Source organism: Rhinopithecus bieti, unplaced genomic scaffold (assembly GCF_001698545.2).
Source record: "Rhinopithecus bieti isolate Rb0 unplaced genomic scaffold, ASM169854v2 scaffold_32422, whole genome shotgun sequence".
NCBI classification, from domain to species: domain Eukaryota; kingdom Metazoa; phylum Chordata; class Mammalia; order Primates; family Cercopithecidae; genus Rhinopithecus; species Rhinopithecus bieti.
The window spans coordinates 1,323,074-1,346,310 of NW_016814631.1; the positions used below are offsets into that span (position 1 = coordinate 1,323,074).

General features: G+C 43.5%; 1 protein-coding gene across 1 annotated transcript in view; it reads left to right on the forward strand.

The window, feature by feature from the left end:
* Positions 1-23,237, forward strand: part of FAT3 (FAT atypical cadherin 3) — a 725,482-nt gene that overhangs the window by 655,555 nt on the left and 46,690 nt on the right. The window contains exons 14-19 of the mRNA XM_017851631.1: positions 5,571-5,964; positions 8,790-9,003; positions 10,484-10,621; positions 11,579-11,722; positions 14,478-14,675; positions 17,832-18,630. Coding sequence (XP_017707120.1) covers positions 5,571-5,964; positions 8,790-9,003; positions 10,484-10,621; positions 11,579-11,722; positions 14,478-14,675; positions 17,832-18,630 — 1,887 coding nt within the window. The remainder of the gene's footprint in view (positions 1-5,570; positions 5,965-8,789; positions 9,004-10,483; positions 10,622-11,578; positions 11,723-14,477; positions 14,676-17,831; positions 18,631-23,237) is intronic.

Consider the following 23,237-nt stretch of genomic DNA (forward strand, 5'->3'; position numbering starts at 1 on the left):
GCAGTATGGCCATTTTCACGATATTGATTCTTCCTATCCATGAGCATGGAATGTTCTTCCATTTGTTTGTGTCCTCTTTTATTTCATTGAGCAGTGGTTTGTAGTTCTCCTTGAAGAGGTCCTTCACATCCCTTGTAAGTTGGATTCCTAGGTATTTTCTTCTCTTTGAAGCAATTGTGAACGGGAGTTCACTCATGATTTGGCTCTCTGTTTGTCCATTATTGGTGTATAAAAATGCTTGTGATTTTTGCACATTGATTTTGTATCCTGAGACTTTGCTGAAGTTGTTTATCAGCTTGAAGAGATTTTGGGCTGAGACGATGGGGTTTTCTAAATAGACAATCATGTCATCTGCAAACTGGGACAATTTGACTTCTTCTTTTCCTAATTGAATACCTTTTATTTCTTTTTCTTACCTGATTGCTGTGGCCAGAACTTCCAACACTATGTCAAATCAATAAACGTAATCCAGCATATAAACAGAACTAAAGACAAAAACCACATGATTATCTCAACAGATACAGAAAAGGCCTTTGACAAAATTCAACAGCCCTTCATGCTAAAACTCTCAATAAATTCGGTATCAATGGAATGTATCTCAAAATAATAAGAGCTATTTATGACAAACCTACAGCCAATATCATGCTGAATGGGCAAAAACTGGAAGCATTCCCCTTAAAAAGTGGCACAAGACAGGGATGCCTTCTCTCACCACTGCTATGCAACCCACATTTTTTGTGTGTCACCTGCAGGCTAGATCCCATGCAGGCAACAAAAGACATAGGAGTGAATGTCAGAGACAAAACCCTGCAGAGAAGTTAGGGCAGCTGCCAGCAAAAGACACCAAACCAGGCAGAACATAGCTCTTTCTGGTTCCTTAAGTTTAGTGATCCTGATCTTAGGAGGAGGAGAGAAAATACTTTTTAAAGACCAGGTCAAAAATAGCTCAGTGTATATGCTGTGTTGGTGACTCTTGCCGTCTGGTTTCAGTGCTGATTTTAACACCTTTAGCAATCTCAGATTTAAAGCTACGTTATTCTGGCACTTGGTAGGTTAGATCCCTAGGGATGATCCTATCACTGGGGGTTATTTCTCACTGAAGTGTAAGGGCCTGTATAACTGTAAGCTGTATGTGTGAATTCTGAGCATTTAACCAAATGGTACGAATCTGCTGTGTTAAGTTTTCCTTCCATCCTGAAGATTCTAATAGCTTGTCATGATCCAGCTGAATGTGGATTTTTCCTTTGTTGATGCTGACCCACTTAGGCCCAGGTCCAGCAACTTGATGAGCAGTTGCAGGGAGCATTCACTGGAAATAGAAATGAAACCGACTCCCTTTATGTAACTTGGAAAGGAGTCATAGTGCTGGAAAATAATCTTAGACCTCAACTGACCTGAGTTCTGCCACTCTAGAAATGCAGACCCAGGGACACAAAGTGACTTACCCAAGGACACTTGTGTAGTTTGGTCAGGCTATGACCTAGAGGTAAAGTCCCCTGACTTCCAGTACTAGACCACATTGCCTTCATTTTAGTGCATTTTAAACTGACTTTTATGTACAGTTCCATGTCCAAAAAGTTCAACTTTCCATTTGGCCCATTGAGAGGAACATGGACTCCATTTATAAACCCTCTGAGAGGCAGAATATAGCTGTCTTTCACAACCCATTCCTGAATTTCACAGCTACTAGGAATTTTTATGTGCTATTTTCTTCCTCCTATCCCACTCCACAAAATGCCACTACCTATTACTTTCTTTGAGCAAATAGGGATTTTAATCATTCTCTTTTTCCTTGATTTCAATTCTCTGAAGGCCTGTCTGCTCCATTTGCCACAGATAACATGCAGAAACCTCACTTGCAATGAAGGTCGCACTTCTCTTGGTAGCCTGGCATTTCAGCATTTAAAGAAGCTAAGTATCTCCATCTTCATTAAATTAGGCTCAAATTGGAGAAGAGAATTACATAGTTAAAAACACAGAGGCAAAATGATGGATTAATGTTATACCTTAATGTAACACATCATGACATGCAGTAGGAGCATTAGACCAATTAGCAAGCAAGTCTTCTGCTTGGGTTCATCATTTCTGCTGTGTATGTAGAAAGGGATAGCAATTTGAAGGATGGCATTTATCAAACCCCTTTGGATAAGAAGTGTCCACTCTAGCAACATGACCTGCATTCATTATAAAGATGGCACTCCATTTGCCCACATGGCAAAGACACAAATGCTACCCCAAAAAAACTTTTTCCAAATTGGCCGTTATGCTTCTGACTTTATTTCTAAAACTTATTGAAATCCATTGCAATTGTGTCTAAATTGGAGGTTTAATATGCTCCAAAAATATATCCTGCTCTTTTCTTGAGAGGCAGCAAATTCTAAGTGATGCCATTCAACAGGTTTTTTGGCCTGGGTCTCCCCCACCCCTTTCTGGTCTTGCTTCCTTATCAGTCTGATTGGTAACAGAAAAGAGAGAGGAACAATAAATCTTCCAGTTCCTCTTGGTGTGAATGCCCAAGATATTGTCAGAAGCAAAATGTATGAGGAGGTGGGGGGAGTGTGGGTCAGCAACTTGCAGGGGAAAGGGATGGTTTTCTGCTATGGTAAAGCAGAAAAACCCTGTCATGGAGTTTAAATTAACAGAATCTGCCCGGAGGGGAGCTATGGTCTTTGTGTGGCTGATTAATGTCAGTCCTGTAAATGCAGCACTCCAACAACAGGGCTAGTCAGCTGACCAGGAAGCTTGGAGAACAAGAATCTCCTGCCTAGGGGATCAGAGCCCAGCTGAGTGCCTCTAAACAGGGCTGAAGAGAAAGCTGCAGGCCGGGAACAGAAGTAATAGAATTAGATTTCAGCTATGTGTCTCAGTGAAGGAAACACAGGCAGCCATTAAAAGCACCTTCCCTTTTGGCCTTGCTGCTGCAAAGAGCAGCAGCGTGCAAATCCGCCCCTACCTCTCCTCACTCATCTGTTCACAGCACCATGACCTTCACAGCACCATGGCCTTCAGAACAGTGTGTCAGAAATTACCTTCTTCCATAACTGATCTTCAGGCCTGAAGAGGAAAAATTTCCAAGCATAGCCCTCCTGAAATCCCTAAGGAGATTGGGCAAAGAGCCTAGGGAAAACAGGACTTTGCATGTTGTTCCTCATGCCCACCTAAAAATGCTGGTTGCACCAGGCAAGTCCTTGGTTAATGCATTAGTGAAATGGAATTTGTAGTTCCCAGCACATGCACTAATGAAAGTCCCTGCGTGAATTTCCTGCCTGCTCTTCTTGTTGGCAAGAGCAGCGTACCATATGCTGGAGGTGGAAGTTAATTCTGTAGGGAATGTGTGTGATTTGAAAACCTGCGTGGTGTATTTATGTCAATTGCTGATGTGTTTCCATAAATGCATTTTTGTGACTTTGAGAGGCATCCTGAGACCATTGAATCAGTCAAGGCAGCTTCTGGGGCACACAACCTATTCTGACACCCAGACAGGGCCATTGTTTTCCAGGTGTAAGCTCAATCACCTCTGCAACCCCTCTGTGTATTCCCCTAGGGATTCATGTTGAAGAATTCAGTCTTGCAGTCACTCCAACAATAGCCAGAAAGCACCCCTAAATGGCTGCTCTGAAGCCTTATTTCAAGGAGGCAGCAAGAGAAGAGGAAAGCCTTCTTATTTTTAATCCCAGCATCAATAAAATCACAGGTTGATGTGTATACATCACAGGGCGGTTGTTTTGAAAAAGAAATAAATGATGAAACTTCAGAAAAAATGGACTCTCTGGAATGGAACCAAGAACAAGCTCTCAGTGTTGACCTTTTGGTTAAAGCCACATAATGCAATTTATGTCATTCCTCCAAATATATGATTTTATTGGTTTGCTGGGAACTTGGGCTTAAGAGAAATTGTACACTAGGAAAGTAAAATGTTTAGCTCTTATTATTGCCAAATGAGGTGTTATAATAAGAAAAAAGATGGCTAGGCCCTCCCCTCTAAGAGCTTATATTCTAAGGTTCCATGATTCTCAAAAGACATTTTCAGATGGTTGTCATAACTAAAGACCTCTGACTAATGTCTGTCTTCATTAAGAGTATTTAGGAACAGAATGGTGCTTTTTCAGCTGACAAGGCTGTTACAATTTACTTCTTATAAATCCTAACAACTAAAGTGAACTTGAGGTTTCTAAACTGTTTCAAAGTGCTGAGATCCTCTAATGAAACCAGTTATATCAATATTCAGAACTAGAAGTCAATCCAACTGTTATTCAATAATTAATTGGTGGTTAATAGACATTTCCTGGTTTATATGTTTTAGCTTTAGTACATAGTAATATAAAATGGTATTTTGGTAACTAAGTACATTTCTTGAAATCGTAGAGCAGGAGAGCACCCTTGGACTAGATCCTCTCCCTTCCTTGATGGAGTGCTCCAGGCTCACTGGCCCTTGGATTTTTTTTTCCCTCTATAATCCCTGTGACGTCATTCATTTCTCATGGCTTTCCATGACATCTGTACACCAATGACACTCAAATTTATAGCTCCATCTTGGCCTTCTCCTCTGAACTGCAGCCTCTTCTATCTGACTTTCTGCTTGACATCTGCACTTGAATATCAAATGCACATCTCACACTTAACCTCTCCAGAATAGGGCTTCTGGTCTTTCATTGAAAGCCTAGTCTTTCTGCAGCCCTCCCCATCTCAGCTAATGACAGCCTCCTCTTTCCAGTTGCTCAGGCCAAAGCCTAAGGGTCATTCTAGAAGCCTCTGTTTCTCTCACATCCTATATCCTGCCAGCTCCACAATCAGAAAACACTCTCGCCACCTCCAAGTTCAGAATACATCCAGGAATCCTTCATTTCTCACCAGCTGGGTGCTTAGAATAGATGTGGAAGCTGACCCCTATTCACCACTTCCAACACCATCTGCCTTGTTCAGGCCACGAAGATTGCATGCTTATGTTGCTGTAGGAGGCTGCTGACTGCTCTCCCACCTTCCTTGCTGGCTGCCCTTCCATCTGTTCAGGAGCAGAAGCTGGAGGGATCCTGTTAAAATCTACATCACATCTCATGACTCCCATCTCACAGCTCACCAGTGGCTTCCCCTCACCACCACTACAGCCCCACTATAATGTAAAATCTCCTCAAGAAATGTTGGACTTGTCCATTGCTAGACTCGCAAGCCCCTAGAAAGTGCCTGGTAGATTCTAAATAAATCTGTGTTGAAGTAATTGATTAATTAATCTGTTCGGGTTGGTTTCTATTTCTCTTTCTGTGCCACATCTTTACCCCTGCATCTATTAGCCTCTGAGAGTTTTTCTTAAAGATTTGTGGGGGGCAAGTTGTATATTAAGAATATCCAACTATTTCTGATATTTGTTGCCGATATTTTCCCAGTTTCTTTGCCTTTTAATTTCATTTTTTTCCACAAACTGAAATTTACATTTTTGTAGAGCCACAGCTGTCTGTTTCTGTAGTAACTGTTTTCTTGTTGTGGCCCTTCAAAAGTCTGCAAAGCTGTGACATTCTAGCGCAGATCATCTGGCCTTGTTCTTGCCCGCTCATGTTCCTGTGTCTCTCCCACAGGCATCAACAGGAAGGTCGTGTACTCCCTGGCAGACTCAGCTGGTGGGGTCTTCTCCATTGACAGCTCATCCGGCATCATCATCCTAGAGCAGCCACTGGACCGCGAGCAGCAGTCTTCATACAACATCAGCGTGCGGGCCACTGACCAGAGTCCTGGACAGTCCCTGTCCTCTCTCACTACTGTCACCATCACCGTCCTGGACATTAACGACAACCCCCCTGTGTTTGAGAGGAGGGACTACCTGGTGACGGTGCCTGAGGACACCTCCCCTGGCACCCAGGTTCTTGCTGTTTTTGCTACCAGCAAAGATATTGGCACAAATGCTGAGATCACTTATCTCATCCGGTCTGGGAACGAACAAGGGAAATTTAAGATCAACCCCAAGACAGGTGGGTAAATAGCACTGTACTTAGAATGCAGAGCTTCAGCTTGGCATGGTGGCTCACACCTGTAAACCCAGCACTTTGGGAGGCCGAGGCAGGAAGATCGAGTGAGTCCAGGAGTTCAGGACTAGCCTGGACAACAGAGTGAGACCCTGTCTCTACAAAAATTTAGAAAAATATATTAGCCAAGCATGGTTGCATGCACCTGTGGTCCCTGCTACTTGGGACGCTGAGATGGGAGAATTACTTGAGCCCTGGAGCCAGAGGCTCTAGTGAGCCACATTCCTGCCATTGCACTGCAGCCTGGGCAACAGAGCAAGACCGTGTCCAACACCAAAAAAAAAAAAAAGAATGCAGGACTTCACTATATCCTACTTCTCCACTCTGCCAGCCCTTCTTGGCGGACTCTTCCTCCTACCTCCTTCACAGAGGAAACAAATCTGGTAGCAGGGCCCACATGCAGACCACAAAGTGCCCTCCAGCTTTTAAGGATGGCTCCTGCTAAATTTTAAGCTCCTTGCTGTGGGCTTACTTAGCAAATATCTGACCCCCAGGTTGGCTCCAGAATTTCTAGATGGGAGGACTCAGGGGCAGCAATATGGTTTCTCAATGGGGAGAGGAAATAGCATTTGTATTCCAAGAACAAGAGTTTGATTGATTTTCTCGCTTTTCTGTTTGATGTTGTTGGGTGTTTTGACTTCAATCATATGTGCACATGTTGGAAAATGTTTGTGGGGATGAGCCTCCATGTGCAACTGTCCACACTTGGACTGCCACTCTTTCATGACCTGCATAGGCAGATGCTAATAAGTGATCTGCATGGTGATATGCAGCCTTCTCAACCCAGCACCCCAAATAGACTCATCAGTGAGCTGGAACTGGTGCTTTGTTTGAACCCAGTTCACAATTCCTGGTCAGAAAACTCATTTCTCACCACATCCTTTTCCAACTGTGGGGGAACGTGTAGCATCACCTAGGGAATAAAAAGGTGCTTCGAAATAAAGGGAAAGAATAAGAGAGAACCCTGGGGATTTCTCTTCACCAGCAAGTTAATAAGTATTAGAAGTGCTTCAGGCAAATAAAGGTCGTAATTCTAGAAAACAAGCTTGGATATTCTTTGAAGACTAAACATACTCATCCTTGTGTTTTCATAGAGTGTATGGATTTCTATCCCAAAGCTCTTTGGTGGATATTCTCACTTATTTCCCAATTCCCCTATGAATAGTCAAGGCAGTTCCCATTTTGCAGATAACAAAGATGAGTATCTCACCTTCCAGCCTTTGAACATAGTTCCCTTGTCACTCAAGGAGTATGCACCTGTTGAACAAGGTGGCAAAGGAGGTCCATTTTCCTTTGGATAATCCAGTAAATATAAACAAGAAACCATTATAATTAGCAATGTTTATTTAACATAGCAAATACTCCAGGCTCTTATTAAGTAAAACCAGAATTTTAAAGAGGTTGAATAATTACCACAATGTCCACTGTTAATAAGTGGTTTATCCAACATTTGAACTCAGATCTTTCTGACTCTGGAATGCATATTCTAATATAACACTGCTATACTATAGGAATACCAAAAATGTAAGAAATGCAGTCTTGGCCCTTAAGTATTGGAAGGTGAAAATATTGATGGAAGAATTGCATCACAGTCTCTCCTGGCAATAACTGTTTACTAAAGTCATTATCTCAAATAAAATGTATGAGGGTTTCCCTCATTTAAATATGTGTTGGCCCTAGCCTGTCTAGTTATGGCCATTGTGTGTAAACACCATGGGGAAATGGCTAAGTACTATTTAAATTTAGCACTGGTTAGCAAGACTGGGATGCAAAATAAGCACTAGGGGTGGTAAGTGCTAAGAAAACTTAATTATGGGGAGAAAGAGGCTCTTGTTACAGGTGTGATTTCTGTGTTTTGCCTTAGGTAGAAAGAGCCTATTGGCAGTCTTAGCAACTAGAGAAGTTGCCTGTCTGGAAATGTGAATGGTCATGACCTTCTCACCGGTCCTCATGATTGTTTACTAGGTGGGAGGAAAGTAAATGCCCTTGAGAAGTGTTCTGCAGGCAATCCAATGACTGCAGACTGCAGGATTGGGTTACCTCCCCAGAAAGGGCTAGGATGGGAGGGATATAGCACCAACACCCAGCTAGCTGCTTTCACGTGTTCTACTTCTTTAAGCAATTCTGTAACACGGACATTATCATCTCTATTCTGTAGTTGCGGGCACTAAACTCAATATGTGTCCGCTGAGCTGTCTGATTTCCAAGTAGTTCCTTTTCCATTATGTCACTATACCTTGAGATTTCTGAGATCTTTGCCCTCTTTGTGCCATAATTGTTTTAGATAAGTGCGTTTTAACTTGGCAAGGCAACTTTGTGGTTAATCGCATTCAGTGAAGTCTGCAAGTATTTACTTGCTGACAAGAATGGGGTCATACCATCACATCCCCACATCTCAGCTCATTCTTGGTCTTCTTCTGTCCACCTGAGGCATCAGAAGACACCTATCAGGGATGCTTGTTTTTGTTCCTGCTCGTTAGTTGTGTGAGAGTGAAGATGCCAGAGATTTTCAACTGCCTCAGAGATGTTCATAAACTGTTACAGAAACATGTAAAGACTTTTCATTTCTTCAGGGTTATGTTTGATGGTTAGCTATGCTCTCACTGACAGCATTAATCAGATTTCTGTAATACTTTCAGTAAGGCATTAAATAAACAAATTCCTGAATGTTTAAATTCTTGGCTGGAGAGGATGTTAGAAATATTACCATGATTATAGAATTGCTGACCAGTGTTTTTTCCTAATCAAATATAAAGCTCCCCATTTTCTTCAAAGGGGTATTTCTGTCTCTGAAGTTCTGGACTATGAATTATGCAAAAGGTTTTACCTGGTAGTGGAAGCCAAAGATGGTGGCACCCCAGCTCTCAGCGCTGTGGCCACTGTCAACATCAACCTCACGGATGTTAATGACAACCCTCCCAAGTTCAGCCAAGACGTCTACAGTGCGGTTATCAGCGAAGACGCCTTGGTGGGAGACTCTGTCATTTTGGTAGGTACCTGAGGTTGGGGATGGTTCTAGATGTCTGGGACTAGTCATCCACAATAAAGTGAAGAAGAAAGCAAAGTCTGTCTTGGATTTTCTTCACACTTCCCCCTTTCAGTGTCCATTTGTCCCCAAGAATGGGAGCCATCTTTCTATGGTTCCTTCTGTAATTTGTATATTAGGAAGAGTCTGATAGATTAATTTATATGAAGGTATAAGTGATTGATAATCACTTATTTCCCAGGAGCATATCTTTTTTGAGAAAACAACACAGATCAGGGGATGAATTTTAATGATGGCCCCTACTTAGATGTGAACATAGATGACAGGTTATTAGGTGGCTAGGCGGAATACATTCTTTTTTTCTTTTTTTTTGAGACCTGTTGCACAGCATGATGAATATAGTTAATAGTGGTATATTGTACATTTCAAAATGGCTAAGAGTAAGTTTCAGATGTTCTCACCACAGAAAATGCTAGGTATTTGAGATAGTTGATATGTTAATTAGCTTGATTTAATTATTCCACGTTGTGTTCGTAAATCATAATATCACTTTGTACCCCGTAAATATATGCAACTATGATTTGTCAATTTACAATTTAAAATTATTAGATTGCTGAGGACAAAATAAAATCCCTGTCCTCCTTTCCCCCTACACACACAGACACACAGAGTTGAGCAGCTACAATTTGGAGCAAACCTAAGATTGATTGGCCACTCTTAAAGGAGACTTTTCCAGGAGGAACTTTTTCTAACAGTAAGAACAAGCCATGTATCCTGAGAACACAGATTCTCTTAGACCGCAAATTACATTTTGGAACAATGAGGCCCCTTCTCACCATCCTTCCCCATCCCTTGGCTGGCAGGTCCCTTCCATCCAAGTCATCTCGTTGCAGGATGAGGCTGGAGCAGCTCTCTGCTGGAGGACAGTGCATTTCTTATACATCAGAAGTGCACTCCTCAGGTCCGCTCTGCTTCCTGGAAAGTACACGAATATTTCCATACATACAAATTTCAACATCATCAACCTGGAACAATAGACAGAGGGGCGGTATATTTGCTGTGGGGGAAGGGGAACTTTCTTGGCTTCCTTAACATGGAAATGCGTAGGCCTAGAGAATCCCTGACTCAATGGCAGAGACCATAGCTTGCAGGATTGGGAAGATATCAAAGCATTCCTGTCTGTTAGCTTTGGGGTCTAACCGTACTGTCTCAAACCCTGAGGAAAATCAGGCCTAACAGGCATCAGGCTGTGGGCAGGTAAAAAATTAACATAGAAATAAAATGGCAGCTGCAGGCCTGGTGCCACCCTCCTTCAGCTGATCAATCATCTCTTTTGCTGGGGGCGTGGTCACTAACATTAGAGAGCAGAACTCCCGAGAAAACTGTCACAGCTGCACCCATTTAAACAGATCTGGAACCCTAAGAATCAACCTTTGCTCTCTTATGTCATGTCTTTTCTTTGTTTTGCTTATTTTCCATGAAGCTAATAGCAGAAGATGTAGACAGCCAGCCCAACGGACAGATTCATTTTTCCATTGTGAATGGAGATCGGGACAATGAATTTACTGTGGATCCTGTCTTGGGACTTGTGAAAGTTAAGAAGAAATTGGACCGGGAACGGGTAAGCTAATTTAGGACAGTGTCCTTCCCACCCACATCCACCCCTTTCCTAGCATCAGGGGCACAAGCTCCAGGGGTGTAAATAGGAAGGTTCTCCATTCTAAGTAATGAGAATAAATAAGGATGGGCTAAAATGGAGCATGAAATATTAGGGTTAGACCTTTGATAGAATTTTCTACCTATAATAGATGCTGGTTATGGAGGTTTTAAAGAAAAGATAAATATGTATCTTTTTAGGTGCTTTGAATTTTAGCCCTTCCTAGAGCCAGGGGACAGAAAAATACTTTCAGGGTATTGGGACCCTGTGGTCCTGACTTTACGAGCAACTTTAGCCCTCAGTGAGCAGATACAAAAAGATCACCTGAAGGCATCTAGGTCAGAAAAAATAGTCCAAAAAGTTTCTCTGTCCAAGGTTAAGTGAAGTTTCTAAACATTGTCTTTCTTCACCAAAAATATGCATCTTCAAAGGGAAATTAAATATGGAAAAGGATGACATGGTATTGATACTGAAAAGCAGATAGATTCTACTGGATGATACATGCCCATAACCCCAGAAATATTAACATCGATAAATAAGACAGATCAGCGATGACAACTGTTGCATTGAGCAAAGGCCCAGAGCCTGGGTCTTAACCAGAGTGGTTTTGTCCCCCAGGGACATTTGGCAATGTTTGGAGACATTTTTGGCTGTCATAACTGGGCAGGGGTGATACTGCCTCCTATTTGATAGAGGTCAGGGTTGCTGCTAAACATCCTAAAAAGCACAGGTCAGCCCCCAACAACAAAGAATTATCCAGACCCAAATGTCAGTGGTGCCAAGAATCACCTGGTCTAGAAAATCAAACTAAAGATGATTGATCTTTAACGAAGCACAGCCTGAAGCTCCAGTTCCTCTGCGTGTGCACAGAAGGAAGGAAGCATTACACCTCTTTACTGTCACCTCTTTGTACCTTGGCAGGTGTCTGGATACTCTCTGCTTGTCCAGGCAGTAGACAGTGGCATTCCTCCGATGTCATCAACTGCAACTGTCAACATTGATATTTCCGATGTGAATGACAACAGCCCAGTGTTTACACCTGCCAACTATACTGCTGTGATTCAGGTGAGCAAATCTTGCTTGCCAAGCACTTGTCCCTTTGCATTCAGCTTTCTTCCTCTGCTGTGGTTTACTCATTGTGGTTTATTGCTATTATTACTTAATGTCATCTCATCCCTTCATAGGGCAGGTATGAAAAGAACCTAGTTCTTCTACCACAGCTGATTAATAAATGTGAGTAAGAGCTATTGAGGGGTGGATTTTTTTCAAGTGTCAGGCGCTTTATGCACACTGTCTCTCCCCACAACAACCCTGTGAAGAGGAATGGTGGATTGGCCCCCACTTTATAATTGAAAGAGCTAAGGATCTGTAAGGTTAAGTAATTCACCCAAGATCATGCAGCTGGTAAGTGGCAGAGTCAGGATTTGAACTTGGGACTATCTTCTGCAAACTCTTTCCCCAGTGGCAGGCTGCCTTTAAGCAGCTTTATGCTATTCTGGCAGATGACAGAGATTGATACGCATTGTCTCATCAGTCAAAGACAGATTGGGCATCAGGATAGAGCTGATACTCATTAAAATTAATTTTCCATAACCAATTTGTTTAACACTTTAAATCCACCTGCTCTTTAAAATCAGACTGCAGGATAGAGTAACTTACTGCTGGTATTCTGCTATAAGAGAGAGTGGCTCTTCTTCCCATCTATTTTTATTCCACGAGCACAGTACTAGGTACTGAGCGTCCACCACTTCCCAGTAATTCCAGGAGCTAAAAGCACAACTTTACGAGGATCAGGAAATCCAGCCCAGGAAAACTGTCAGTGTAGAGAACTTAGAGGAGACAGAGTGATATGCATGTCTTGGAGGGCCACAGGTATTTTAGAGAATAAGTTCTTGCCTGATCCAGTTTGGCCTCAGAATCACTCCCAAGGAGTCCCAGGACTTTGTGGGTGGAAGGTGAAATGTGAGTGGGCCAGGTCTTGAGGGTCCCCTTTGGAATAACATTCAAGAATTTGAGCCTTACCAGCCATAGCTGGCCTCCTCAGACCCCAGGGCCACTGAGCTGTCCAGCAATCAGACTGGGAGGCAGCCTCGAAGGAAGCAGCTGTCCGCTGGTTCCCACCCCTTTGTCAGCGAAATCTGATTCTTTCCCTGTGTTTTTCTCCTCCTCTCTGATGCTTTTTCCAGCAGCTCTGCATTCTTACCACACTTCTGCTTCCCCAGAGCTTTGCCCAGAGTCCATACCTTCCTCCATTTCTCTTTCCCTCAGCTCACTCTTCTCCATGACTGTTGCTCACAAGGGTGCTCTCTGCCCTCATGGCCTCTGTTTGCTAATCCCAAAACAAAGTGGGTTTCTCCTACTCAATATTCAGTTTTATGACACGCATCGATCAGCTTGACAGACTGTTTTCAAATGCGCAACAGGAGGTCAACAGTGAAAGCACGGAGAGGCTCAGCCCATGAGCGATGATGGGGCCCCTATCCACAGGGCAGGCATGTCTGTGTTACCTTACACCCTTCTTCTCAGATGGTGACCCTGAGCGCCACACTGTCTCTCTCCCTGTCTTCTATGCAGGAAGCGGCCTTTAGAGAGTAAGCAAACAAATCAGTCAGCCTTGTGTTTTGTGTGCTGCTGAATATGTTGTCAGCGTGAAATAGTAAATACATGTGGGGCTATGGTGGTCCCACGACTGATTCCAGAGGGAGACAGTGTCTAGTTTTTGATGACCAACAGGACACTTGTGAAAAGGAGCAAAATAAGAGGTCTCTACAGTCCTTTTCTCTTTCTTCTTCAAACAATATGCCTCCGTTTTCCCAACCCAGAATGACTTTCTCATTCCCACACATGGTTTTCATAAGACTAATTCAGCACATAAAACTTGACTGGGCCTGCCCTCCAAACTGTAGTGTATCATCGTCTCCATCTCTGCAACCCAAACTCGTTTAATCCTTACGTCGATGGCGTCATGAGGCCTGAGCTGATACAACTGATTTCGGGCCCAAGCTGTGGTATTGCTGAAGCCTCAACAGAGTAGGGGAAAGGACAGCAAAGCCTGAGCTACAGAGGATTTAATTTGGCATTTTCAACGTGAGGATAACCTTTGACCCAAGAAGGAGCTTTGCATTCCCATTTGGGGAAAAAAACAGAGAAGTTCTGCAAAATAATGCTTACGTAATAGAATCAGGACTTCCAAGAATTCTGATGAAATTAAGGATTCCCTTTCTGTTCATTGTCAAATTGAGGAATGTTTTACCCCAATTCCCTTCCCTAAAGGAATGTGGCAAAACTGTGTTCTGGAGAATGAGGTAAGGTATTAAGCCCCATTTTCCACCGGGAATATGCCTTTGTATATTGACTAGGAAGCTGCCAGCATGTCCCACAAGAAAATTCAATGCTGTGACATGGTGTGTTGGGCCTCAGCATAGTTGTGTTGTGACATGTGTGTGTGAGGAAGTGCCTCCCCATCCCAATGGAGCTCTTCAGGTCAGCTTGGGCATTGCCAGCTCACCCAGGACAAGGTGTGCCCAGCACCATGCTCAGAACCTGTGAACCCATGCAGCTCCAAGTCCTTGTGTTCACACCGGTAAAGGATTGTCCCATAGGTGGTTGTGGGAAGCAGCCAAAGATAAGAAACATGACACTTAGAGACACCAACATGTTTTCAGAAGACGAGATAATATCACAGGGAATCCCTTCTGCTGAAAGCCCTGTTTTCTAGCTCAGCACTCTCAGCCTGTAATGATGGATTTTGTTTTGTTTTAATCAATGTGAAGAGAAGTGTAATTTTATCTTCCTTTTTACTATATACTCTTTTATGCAGGAAAATAAGCCAGTGGGCACCAGCATCTTGCAGCTGGTGGTGACAGACAGAGACTCCTTTCACAATGGGCCTCCCTTTTCATTCTCTATTTTGTCGGGAAATGAAGAGGAAGAGTTTGTGTTGGACCCTCATGGGATCTTGCGGTCGGCTGTGGTCTTCCAGCACACAGAGTCTCTGGAATACGTGTTGTGTGTCCAGGTATGGCATCACGCTCTGTCTCCATTGCGCTGTCTTTCTTTCTCATGCTTGTTTCTGTCCCCTTTGGTGGATTTTTTTCTTTGCTGAGTAAGTCAACATAATTCATTACCATGCAGGAGTGTTCCCCTTTTAATCTCAAATTCAATTTCACACCAATAAAAGCTGCCTCTGTGTGTGAAATTGAACAGGAAGGAAGGGAAGCATCATTGTTCAGGAAGGACATTCCTGTAGAGTATGCCCAACAGATGGTCACTGGGCTTAAATCTGCATTCTAAAAACTCTTGCTGCTTTATACTATTACCCACCACATTACCCCACTTGGGGCAGCTACCAATCCCTGTCGTAAGGGGATTTAGCTGTGTCATGCCTCTGCTTGATAGGCCTTCCCCGGTGAGGCAGGAGGGGACAAAGGACTCAGCTGGCAATGGCCTCCAGCATGTCAGTTCCTCATGGTCATTGGCCTGTGTGACATGAAATGGGACAAAGAGGCAAAGGTGGCAGGTATGCAGAGTATAGAAGAAGCAGGAAATGAGAGGGCCCCCAAAAGTTCCCATGTACGATTTCTGCAAATACCAAGATTTGGATCCCATCAGGGAAACTAAGTGACTTTTTCTATCCACTGTTGCCTACAGAGGACAATCTAGGCTCATTATTAATGGTGAAAATAATAGCAATAGTAATTATTGATATTGGTATAGCATTGACTTATATACATTGTCTCTTTGAATAAATTACACCTTACTTTACTCCATGAAACCTTCTAAATTAAGGACTGCCAGCTCCAAGCACATCAATGAACTTTTCAATTGCCATCCGCTCCTCCAACAATATTGTGTAAGTGATTTTATATCACAGGGTAGTACTCAAGGCAAGGAGAACTTTTCAGTGCCTTCTCACAGAAGCTAGCACAGTTTGCCTATCCTCTCCAGATACGGAGCAGATTTCACATCTTAGGTTTTAGAATCTTTATAAAAGGGTCTCTCTCTGAGTCCCTTGTATTAAACTACCACTGAGTCCTGCGTATTTTTCCTTTCGTCAGTCATATTCCCATTGCCACTGCCTCACTGTATTCTGCACAGCCCCATCATCATGCTACTGTGGCAGGAGCCTCCTGGGTGCTTCCTCTGGCTTCAGCTTCATTCTCTTCTGACCCAACCCTTCACTCCTCCCATATTAATCATTCTACTTAGATTATGTCATTCCCCTTAATCAGGGACCAGCAAACTACAGCTCTTGGGCCAAATCCTGCCCTCAGCCTGTTTTTAACAATGAAGTTTTACTGGCACACAGCCTCCTTCATTTAGATATGTGCTGTGACTGCTTCCTTGCATAGGACAGCCTGTCATGGTTGTGATAGAGGCTGTATAACCCATAAAGCTGAAAATATTTATTATCCAGTCCTTTTCAGAAAATGATTGCTGATCCCTGCCCTAAACTAAAACTATCTGTTGGTTTCCTAGTGTTTGAAAACTTAGGCCCCGCAGGCTGAATTCTGCCCCAGACTTTCAGATTTTGAATTTCAGGACCTTTTGACAGACACTACTCTCCAGTCCTTCTCTGGCCACAGGCCTATTGCTCTCTCACCTTATACCCAGCAGCTTCATGCCTTTCTTTCATCTTTCTGAACTCTGACTTGTGAATGGGAAACCTCTGGCCTATAAAGTCTAAACTCCACTCTCCTTTGAAGCGCTCCACGGTTTGACTTCAAGTTCAATCTAATTTGCTAAAGTTATCTTCTCCTCCATGAATTTTACATTCCAGCGTCTCTTGTTCACATCATCCATCAAATAAAGCGTGTGATGATGGCAATAATAAAAATAACAACAGATGGACACAGTGGCTCACACCTGTAATCCCAGTACTTTGGTAGGCCAAGGCAGGAGGATTGCTTGTGCTCAAGAGTGCAAGACAGCCTTGGCAACATAGTGAGAACTCATCTCTACAAAAACAAAAACAAAAAATAAAGTAGCCTGGTGTGGTGGTGCACACCTATATTCCCAGCTACTCGGGAGGCTGAGGTGGGAGGATCACTTGAGCTCAGGAGGTTGAGGCTACAGTGAGCTGCGATTGCACCACCACTGCACTCCAGCCTGGGTGACAGAGCAAGACCCTGCCTCTAAATAAACAAAACAAATAAACAAATAAAAATAACAATGACATGAACCATCATGTACTAAGTGTATCTATGGATGAGACCTGGGTTTAGTGCTTTACAACGACTCTGTCTTTGAATCCCCACAACAGAAGGACCCTGTGAAGTGATGCTACTATTTTACTCATACTAAAAATACAAAAACAGAGGCTTAGAGAAGTTAAGTAACATACTCAAAGCCGGATATGTAATGGGTGACAGAGACAAGATTCAAACTCAGGTCTGTGTGATGCCCAGGCACCGGCTTTTTCACTGCCTTCCACATACAAGGACACATCTCTCGCCGGATCCCACCTGGTCTGCAGGGTTCACATTTTCGGATACCTGCTCCATAAACCCAACTCATGGGAATCTGCCCTTCTGAAGCCCTGCCCTTCTGAATACTTCCACCTTGCATGCCATGGGTGTTCAGTAAAGACCTGTTGCCAGAGTGGATGTTCTGTTAATTATTATACATGGAAGGAAAAGAAAAAGGGTTTTTATCAAGCTACTTAGCTTTTCTTTTCATTGGGTTACATTTTATTTGAAGCCTTACCATGATATAATTCCCACTTAAATTATGTCATTTCTTACATATGCAGAAAGGTGCTATCTGGGTTCAGTCAAAAGGAAATAATCCAACAAAAAACAGAAATTTCTCCTCCAAGTGGAAAGACCACTTTATGAGGTTTCCCCTGTGGTTGCTGCATAAAATTAAAACAAGGTCAGCCTGTTGCGGGCTTGTTGACTCTTGTAGCCCTCTGTCCTCCTTCTCTATTCACCCCAGCCGGCTTTATTGTGTTGATACATTTTATCGTCCATAGCAGAGTATACATATGGGGATGGAAGGTGATAAATCACTCCTCTTACTTAAACACACGTCCTCAGCGTTTTTCAGAATAGTGGCAAGGGATGAAGGAAGAAGCAAATGTAAAGGTACAGACGTCTTCTATCTGCGGGTTTTTAAAAACTTGCTGTGGTTAGTTTTCTTCGTTCATTGCCTTTTTACCTCTTGGTTGTTTTAGGCAAAGGATTCAGGCAAACCCCAGCAAGTTTCTCACACCTACATTCGCGTGCGAGTCATCGAGGAAAGCACCCACAAGCCCACAGCCATTCCCCTGGAAATTTTCATTGTCACCATGGAGGATGACTTTCCTGGTGGGGTCATTGGAAAGATTCATGCCACAGATCAAGACATGTATGACGTGCTCACGTTTGCCCTGAAATCGGAGCAGAAAAGCTTGTTTAAAGTGAATAGTCATGATGGGAAAATCATCGCCCTGGGAGGCCTGGACAGCGGCAAGTATGTCCTGAATGTGTCTGTGAGTGATGGTCGCTTCCAGGTGCCCATTGATGTGGTCGTGCATGTGGAACAGCTGGTGCATGAGATGCTGCAGAACACTGTCACCATCCGCTTTGAGAATGTGTCCCCTGAGGACTTTGTGGGGCTGCACATGCATGGGTTCCGGCGCACCCTGCGGAATGCAGTCCTCACCCAGAAGCAGGACAGCTTGCGCATCATCAGCATCCAGCCCGTGGCAGGCACCAACCAGCTGGACATGCTGTTTGCGGTGGAGATGCACAGCAGTGAGTTCTACAAGCCAGCCTACCTGATCCAGAAGCTGTCCAATGCCAGAAGACACCTGGAGAATATCATGCGCATCTCAGCCATCCTGGAGAAGAACTGCTCAGGGCTGGACTGTCAGGAACAGCATTGTGAGCAAGGCTTGTCACTGGATTCCCACGCGCTCATGACCTACAGCACGGCTCGCATCAGCTTTGTGTGTCCGCGTTTCTACAGGAACGTGCGCTGCACCTGCAATGGTGAGTGCAGTTTTGAGTGTCCCCTCCCAACTCCTGAGATTGTAGGAGTAGACTGAGTTATCATTCCAGCATGCCTGCATTCAATCATTCATTCAACTAAGTATTAAATGATCACTTACTGTGTGCCCAAAAACTGTAATAGATGCTGGGGCTGCAGGAGGTACAGTCCCATGTAGCTGTGGCTCAGTGAGCAGCACAGACAGACAAACAGGCGAGCCTATTTGATACATATTGTCAAGAAATGTACAAAGTCCTATGGAGGACCCAGCCGATGGGGGGATTTCCCAAAGAGAGTATCCTCTAGGTGGAGATAAGGGTCCAGTAGGAATTAGGGTAGGGGAGGGAGATCCTTCTAGGCAAGGGGCAGCTTGCATGAAGAAGGCTTAGAGGCATAAGAGGAACCTACACTGGGGATAGAAAGAGCTTTCCTCTGGTTGCAATAAGCAGGGCTGGGATGTGAAATAAGGCTTGAGAGCAGGCCCAGACTACACACAAGGGCCATTAGCCAAGATGAAGAATTTAGAAATTATTCCAAGGCAGTGAGAGCCATTGGCTGATGAGAAGCGAAGAAGTGGCAGAATCCGATCTGTCTTTCACAGAGGGTGTGCTGGCTGCAGAGGGGAATGGATTAGAGGAGGCCAGGCCAGAGGCACGGAAACAAGTTAGGAAGCTGTTGCCAAGAGTAAGGGCAGTTCGATTTGCTCCAGTGAGAAACAGGGGCCAGATGTCCAGGATCACAGTCAAGGGATGGACTCAGCCCTCAGAGTGGCAGGGAAGGAATGGTTCGTGTTGTTGATGTAACTGGCGTCACTGAACTTTGACCTTTACTGGTCAAAGGCCATAGCTGCACAGAGTCACATGCCCATAGTGATCGATGAGAAGCACTGCCCTCTCTCTCTTTTCCTCTGTCTGACATGTGGAGCCATAAATTCACTGCCCTCTTCTAAGGAAATTGCAGCCAGAGTTTTTCTAGCCAGTGTGAATTTGGTCCAAAGGGACCATGGCCAGAGGGAGGCCATTTGTAAAACATCCTTTAGGTAATTGGGGACAGGCAGGGCCCTTGGCCTCTTCCCTTGCAGAAAGTTCTTGGTTGCAGTTTGGGAAATGATGTCATCAGGGGGAGACCCTAGGGGTCATAACTCCCTCTGAGAGACTTTGACAGCCTCCAAGCAGCCCATCAGTGTGTCAGCTGCTCTCTCTGTGGTATCCAGTGAATTCTGTTTGTGAGTGCATCAGGTAGAAGCAGGGATGTCCAGATTTGTTTAATATGTAAATTAGCTGCAAAGTCACTCAAATCATGCATGCTAGGTGAAATGCATTTCTGGCAGATGTCACCAACATGCAGAATTTATGAATGCCAGCTGTCTGGGCCTTACCTAGATTTCCTTTGTTGGCAAACTGATTTATACACCAAAGCTCTTCTAGGGTCTGTATGCGATGAGTCACACCAGGGTTCAAAAGGGGTTCAGAACAGGACAGGGAAGACCCTGAAGAAGAAACTATACCAGCTAATTGATCCTTGTACTCTGAGAACTCATTTATTTCTGCAAAAAATCTGCGAAGACAACAATGTCCTAGGCACTAAAGATTCAAAGTAAAAAAGATACAGCTCCTGCCCTTAGGAGTTGACAATTGTAAAGTCAGCTTGCAAGCACCTACTTGCTATAACAGTGCTACAGAAAATGCTAGAGTATAGAAGGGACAGAATCTCTCCTGTGGCCAAAGGAAAGCTGTCTGTGGTATCTATACACAGAGACCACCAATGTGCTAGGTCTTCAGGCATGAGTTCATCAGGAAGAGACTGGGGTGGGGGCAGGGAGCAGACTTTGAATAATTCTTTAAAAGAAGGATTTGGAGGAGTGGTTTTTGTTGAAGATAGAGGGGTTTGCTCTCTGTTTTACATAAGACGCTAATGTCCTAAATGCAATATGTTTCAAGGTGATGTCTCTGCCTAGGACCCCTGTTCTCTAGTCTCCATAAACCTTTCTATTCCCAGTAAATTTAGAATGCCAGAAGGTTTTGTGAGTCAGGCCCCAGTCATCCCAAGAGGAGGCCTTCTGGGTTTGAAAAGCCAGCATTTGCTCAAGAAGAGCTTTGTGCAGAGTCAGGCCATGCTCTCAGCCTTTTCTCACCTTCAAGTCACTCTTATAATTAAGCTATAAAATGAAATTCTAGATTTTAGTGGTAAAGGAGCTCCAAAGGTCATCTAGCCCAGCCCTGTCTTCAGCAGGTGATATATGATAATCTTCATTTTATAGATGTGGTAGCTTTGTGCCTTGCCCGGGGCCACACAGCTGATAAGAGTAGCATACTGATTCAAGAAAGGGCCCTCTTGGGCCCCTACTTTATTATCTGCATCTTAAGAATAGGGACTCTTCCTTTTTAAATGTGAATCATAACCTCAGTGCTATGTACTGTATAAGAATACTCAAATACAGTCATGCGTGGTATAACAATGTTTCATCAACAAGGGACCATATATACGGTGGTAGTCCCAAACTATGGTAATACCATATTTTGCCTTTTCTATGTTTAGTTTTGTTTAGATATAAAAGTACTTACCATTGTGTTACGATTGCCTACAGTGTTCAGTACAGTAGGATGCTGTACAAGTCTGTAACCTGGGAGCCATAGCCCGTACCATATAGTCTGGGTGCGTAGTAGGCTGTGCTATCTCGGTTTGCGTAAGTGCACTCTGTGATATTTGCACAATGACAAAATAGCCCAACGATGCATTTTGCAGAATATATCCCCATTATTAACCAACTCATGACCGTAATGCAATTTTCCTAGCAGACTGATTTCCAGCCTCACAGTACAATCCCAGTAAGGCAGACATTCTCTCAGACTCCTGTGTGCATGGGGCTTACTAAATGCCCATTGCTGAGCCCCACACTTAGATATGGACAGTTGGGGTGGAGCCTAGGATTCTACACATGTAGCCTGGGTGACTCTAATGCTGCTGGTCAGGAAACCAAACTTTGAGAAATCACACAGCGAGATAAAGAGGAAAGAGTTTCCTCCAGGTGCAGGAGCAGGCTCTTTATTTTAATAGCAATAGCTTTCTCACTTCTAGAATTATCTTTCAAATAAAAATACAACTATGAGTTTTAAGGTATGCATTAGGCATTTTTAGGCATTTTCTCATTTGTTGGAAAGGAGAAATAACTGAATTCAATAAAGGTCGCTCCCCACAACACACACACGTGCGTGCACCCACAGGTGCATACACACACCCTCACACACAATTAGTATTGGCTGCTCTTCTGTTTACTCTAGGAGGTCGGCAAATTCATTAGATGGACTTTCCCACCACTTGGTGGAATAATTAGCATGATAAGTAGAGGTAACTGTCCACTCTGGGCTGTGTAATAATGTTTAGACAAATCTGGCCTCAATATTCTATCCTCCTCACAACTTCCAGCTTATCTTTTTCTCATACAGAGTTTTTTTGGTCCAATTATCATCATTAGCATCTTGAACCAAAATGCTGAGTTATTCTAACAAAATGAAAGCAGACTTGAATTTTGGTGCCAAATAAGCTCATTAGACTCCAGCTACCAACAAACATCGTGTCTGAACAAACTTCAAGAGATACAAAGATCTGATGTTGTGAGGTGGTTCCTGGTGAACTTCAGAGGTGCAATGAACATTGTCACTTCAGTAAGAAAGACTGACACCAACTTAAATGAATTGAGGATGATAGATGTCCTCGAGCCCATATAGGAGATGTGCAAGAGGAAAGGGTATCACGGCAGCCTATGGGACCTTGCTGATTGTCCATTTTTGAAAAATTGCATTCAAAAATCTAATATATAAATATATCCAAAAGGATGCACTTGTCCAGTAGGATGGACTGCCAGTGAGACCATCAGAGTTTACAACCAGTGTGTTTATGGGTGTGGTAGAAGAAGTGGATGCCAGATTTGTCAAGTCTCTATTAAGATATGGAATATAGAATGGAACCTAGTGCTCCAAATGAAATGGATGGAGTGTTTTTGCTATGGGCGAAGCCCTGTACTGTACAGAAATGAGTCAGACACCAGCCATGCCTTCAACCAGTGGGGGATGCCACTGTCATAGGGTTTTCTCAGAATATAAAGAGGAATCACTGGAGGTGGTGCTGCCTGAGCAAGGTCTGAAAAGGATGCCTGGAATTATCTAGGTGACCAGGATAGGAGATTGAAAACCAAAGGGCATAAGAGCCAAGGCATAGAGGTGAGAACTGGTGTGCAATTCAGTGCATGGATCAAGGCAGGGACAGACAGATCAGATAATGTTTATCCAGCCACGACCAGTTTGCATGCTATTTTTCACACACTTGCAATTGCATTTAACTCTTACTATAATCCTAAAGAGTAGGTCTCGTTAACTTTTTTCAAAAATTAAGGAAACCAAAACTTGGAAAGGTCAATTGACTCACTCAGAATCACAGAGCTACAGAGCTAGTAAATGACAGAGCCAGGATTCATCCTTGACTGTCTTATTCAAAGCATTTTTTAACCACGGCACCTTACCATCTCTGCACAGATTTGAAAGGAACTCAGAAGTTTCCTAATCCAAATTCCCATGCACAGCAGACATCCTATTTTCTATATTCCTGCATA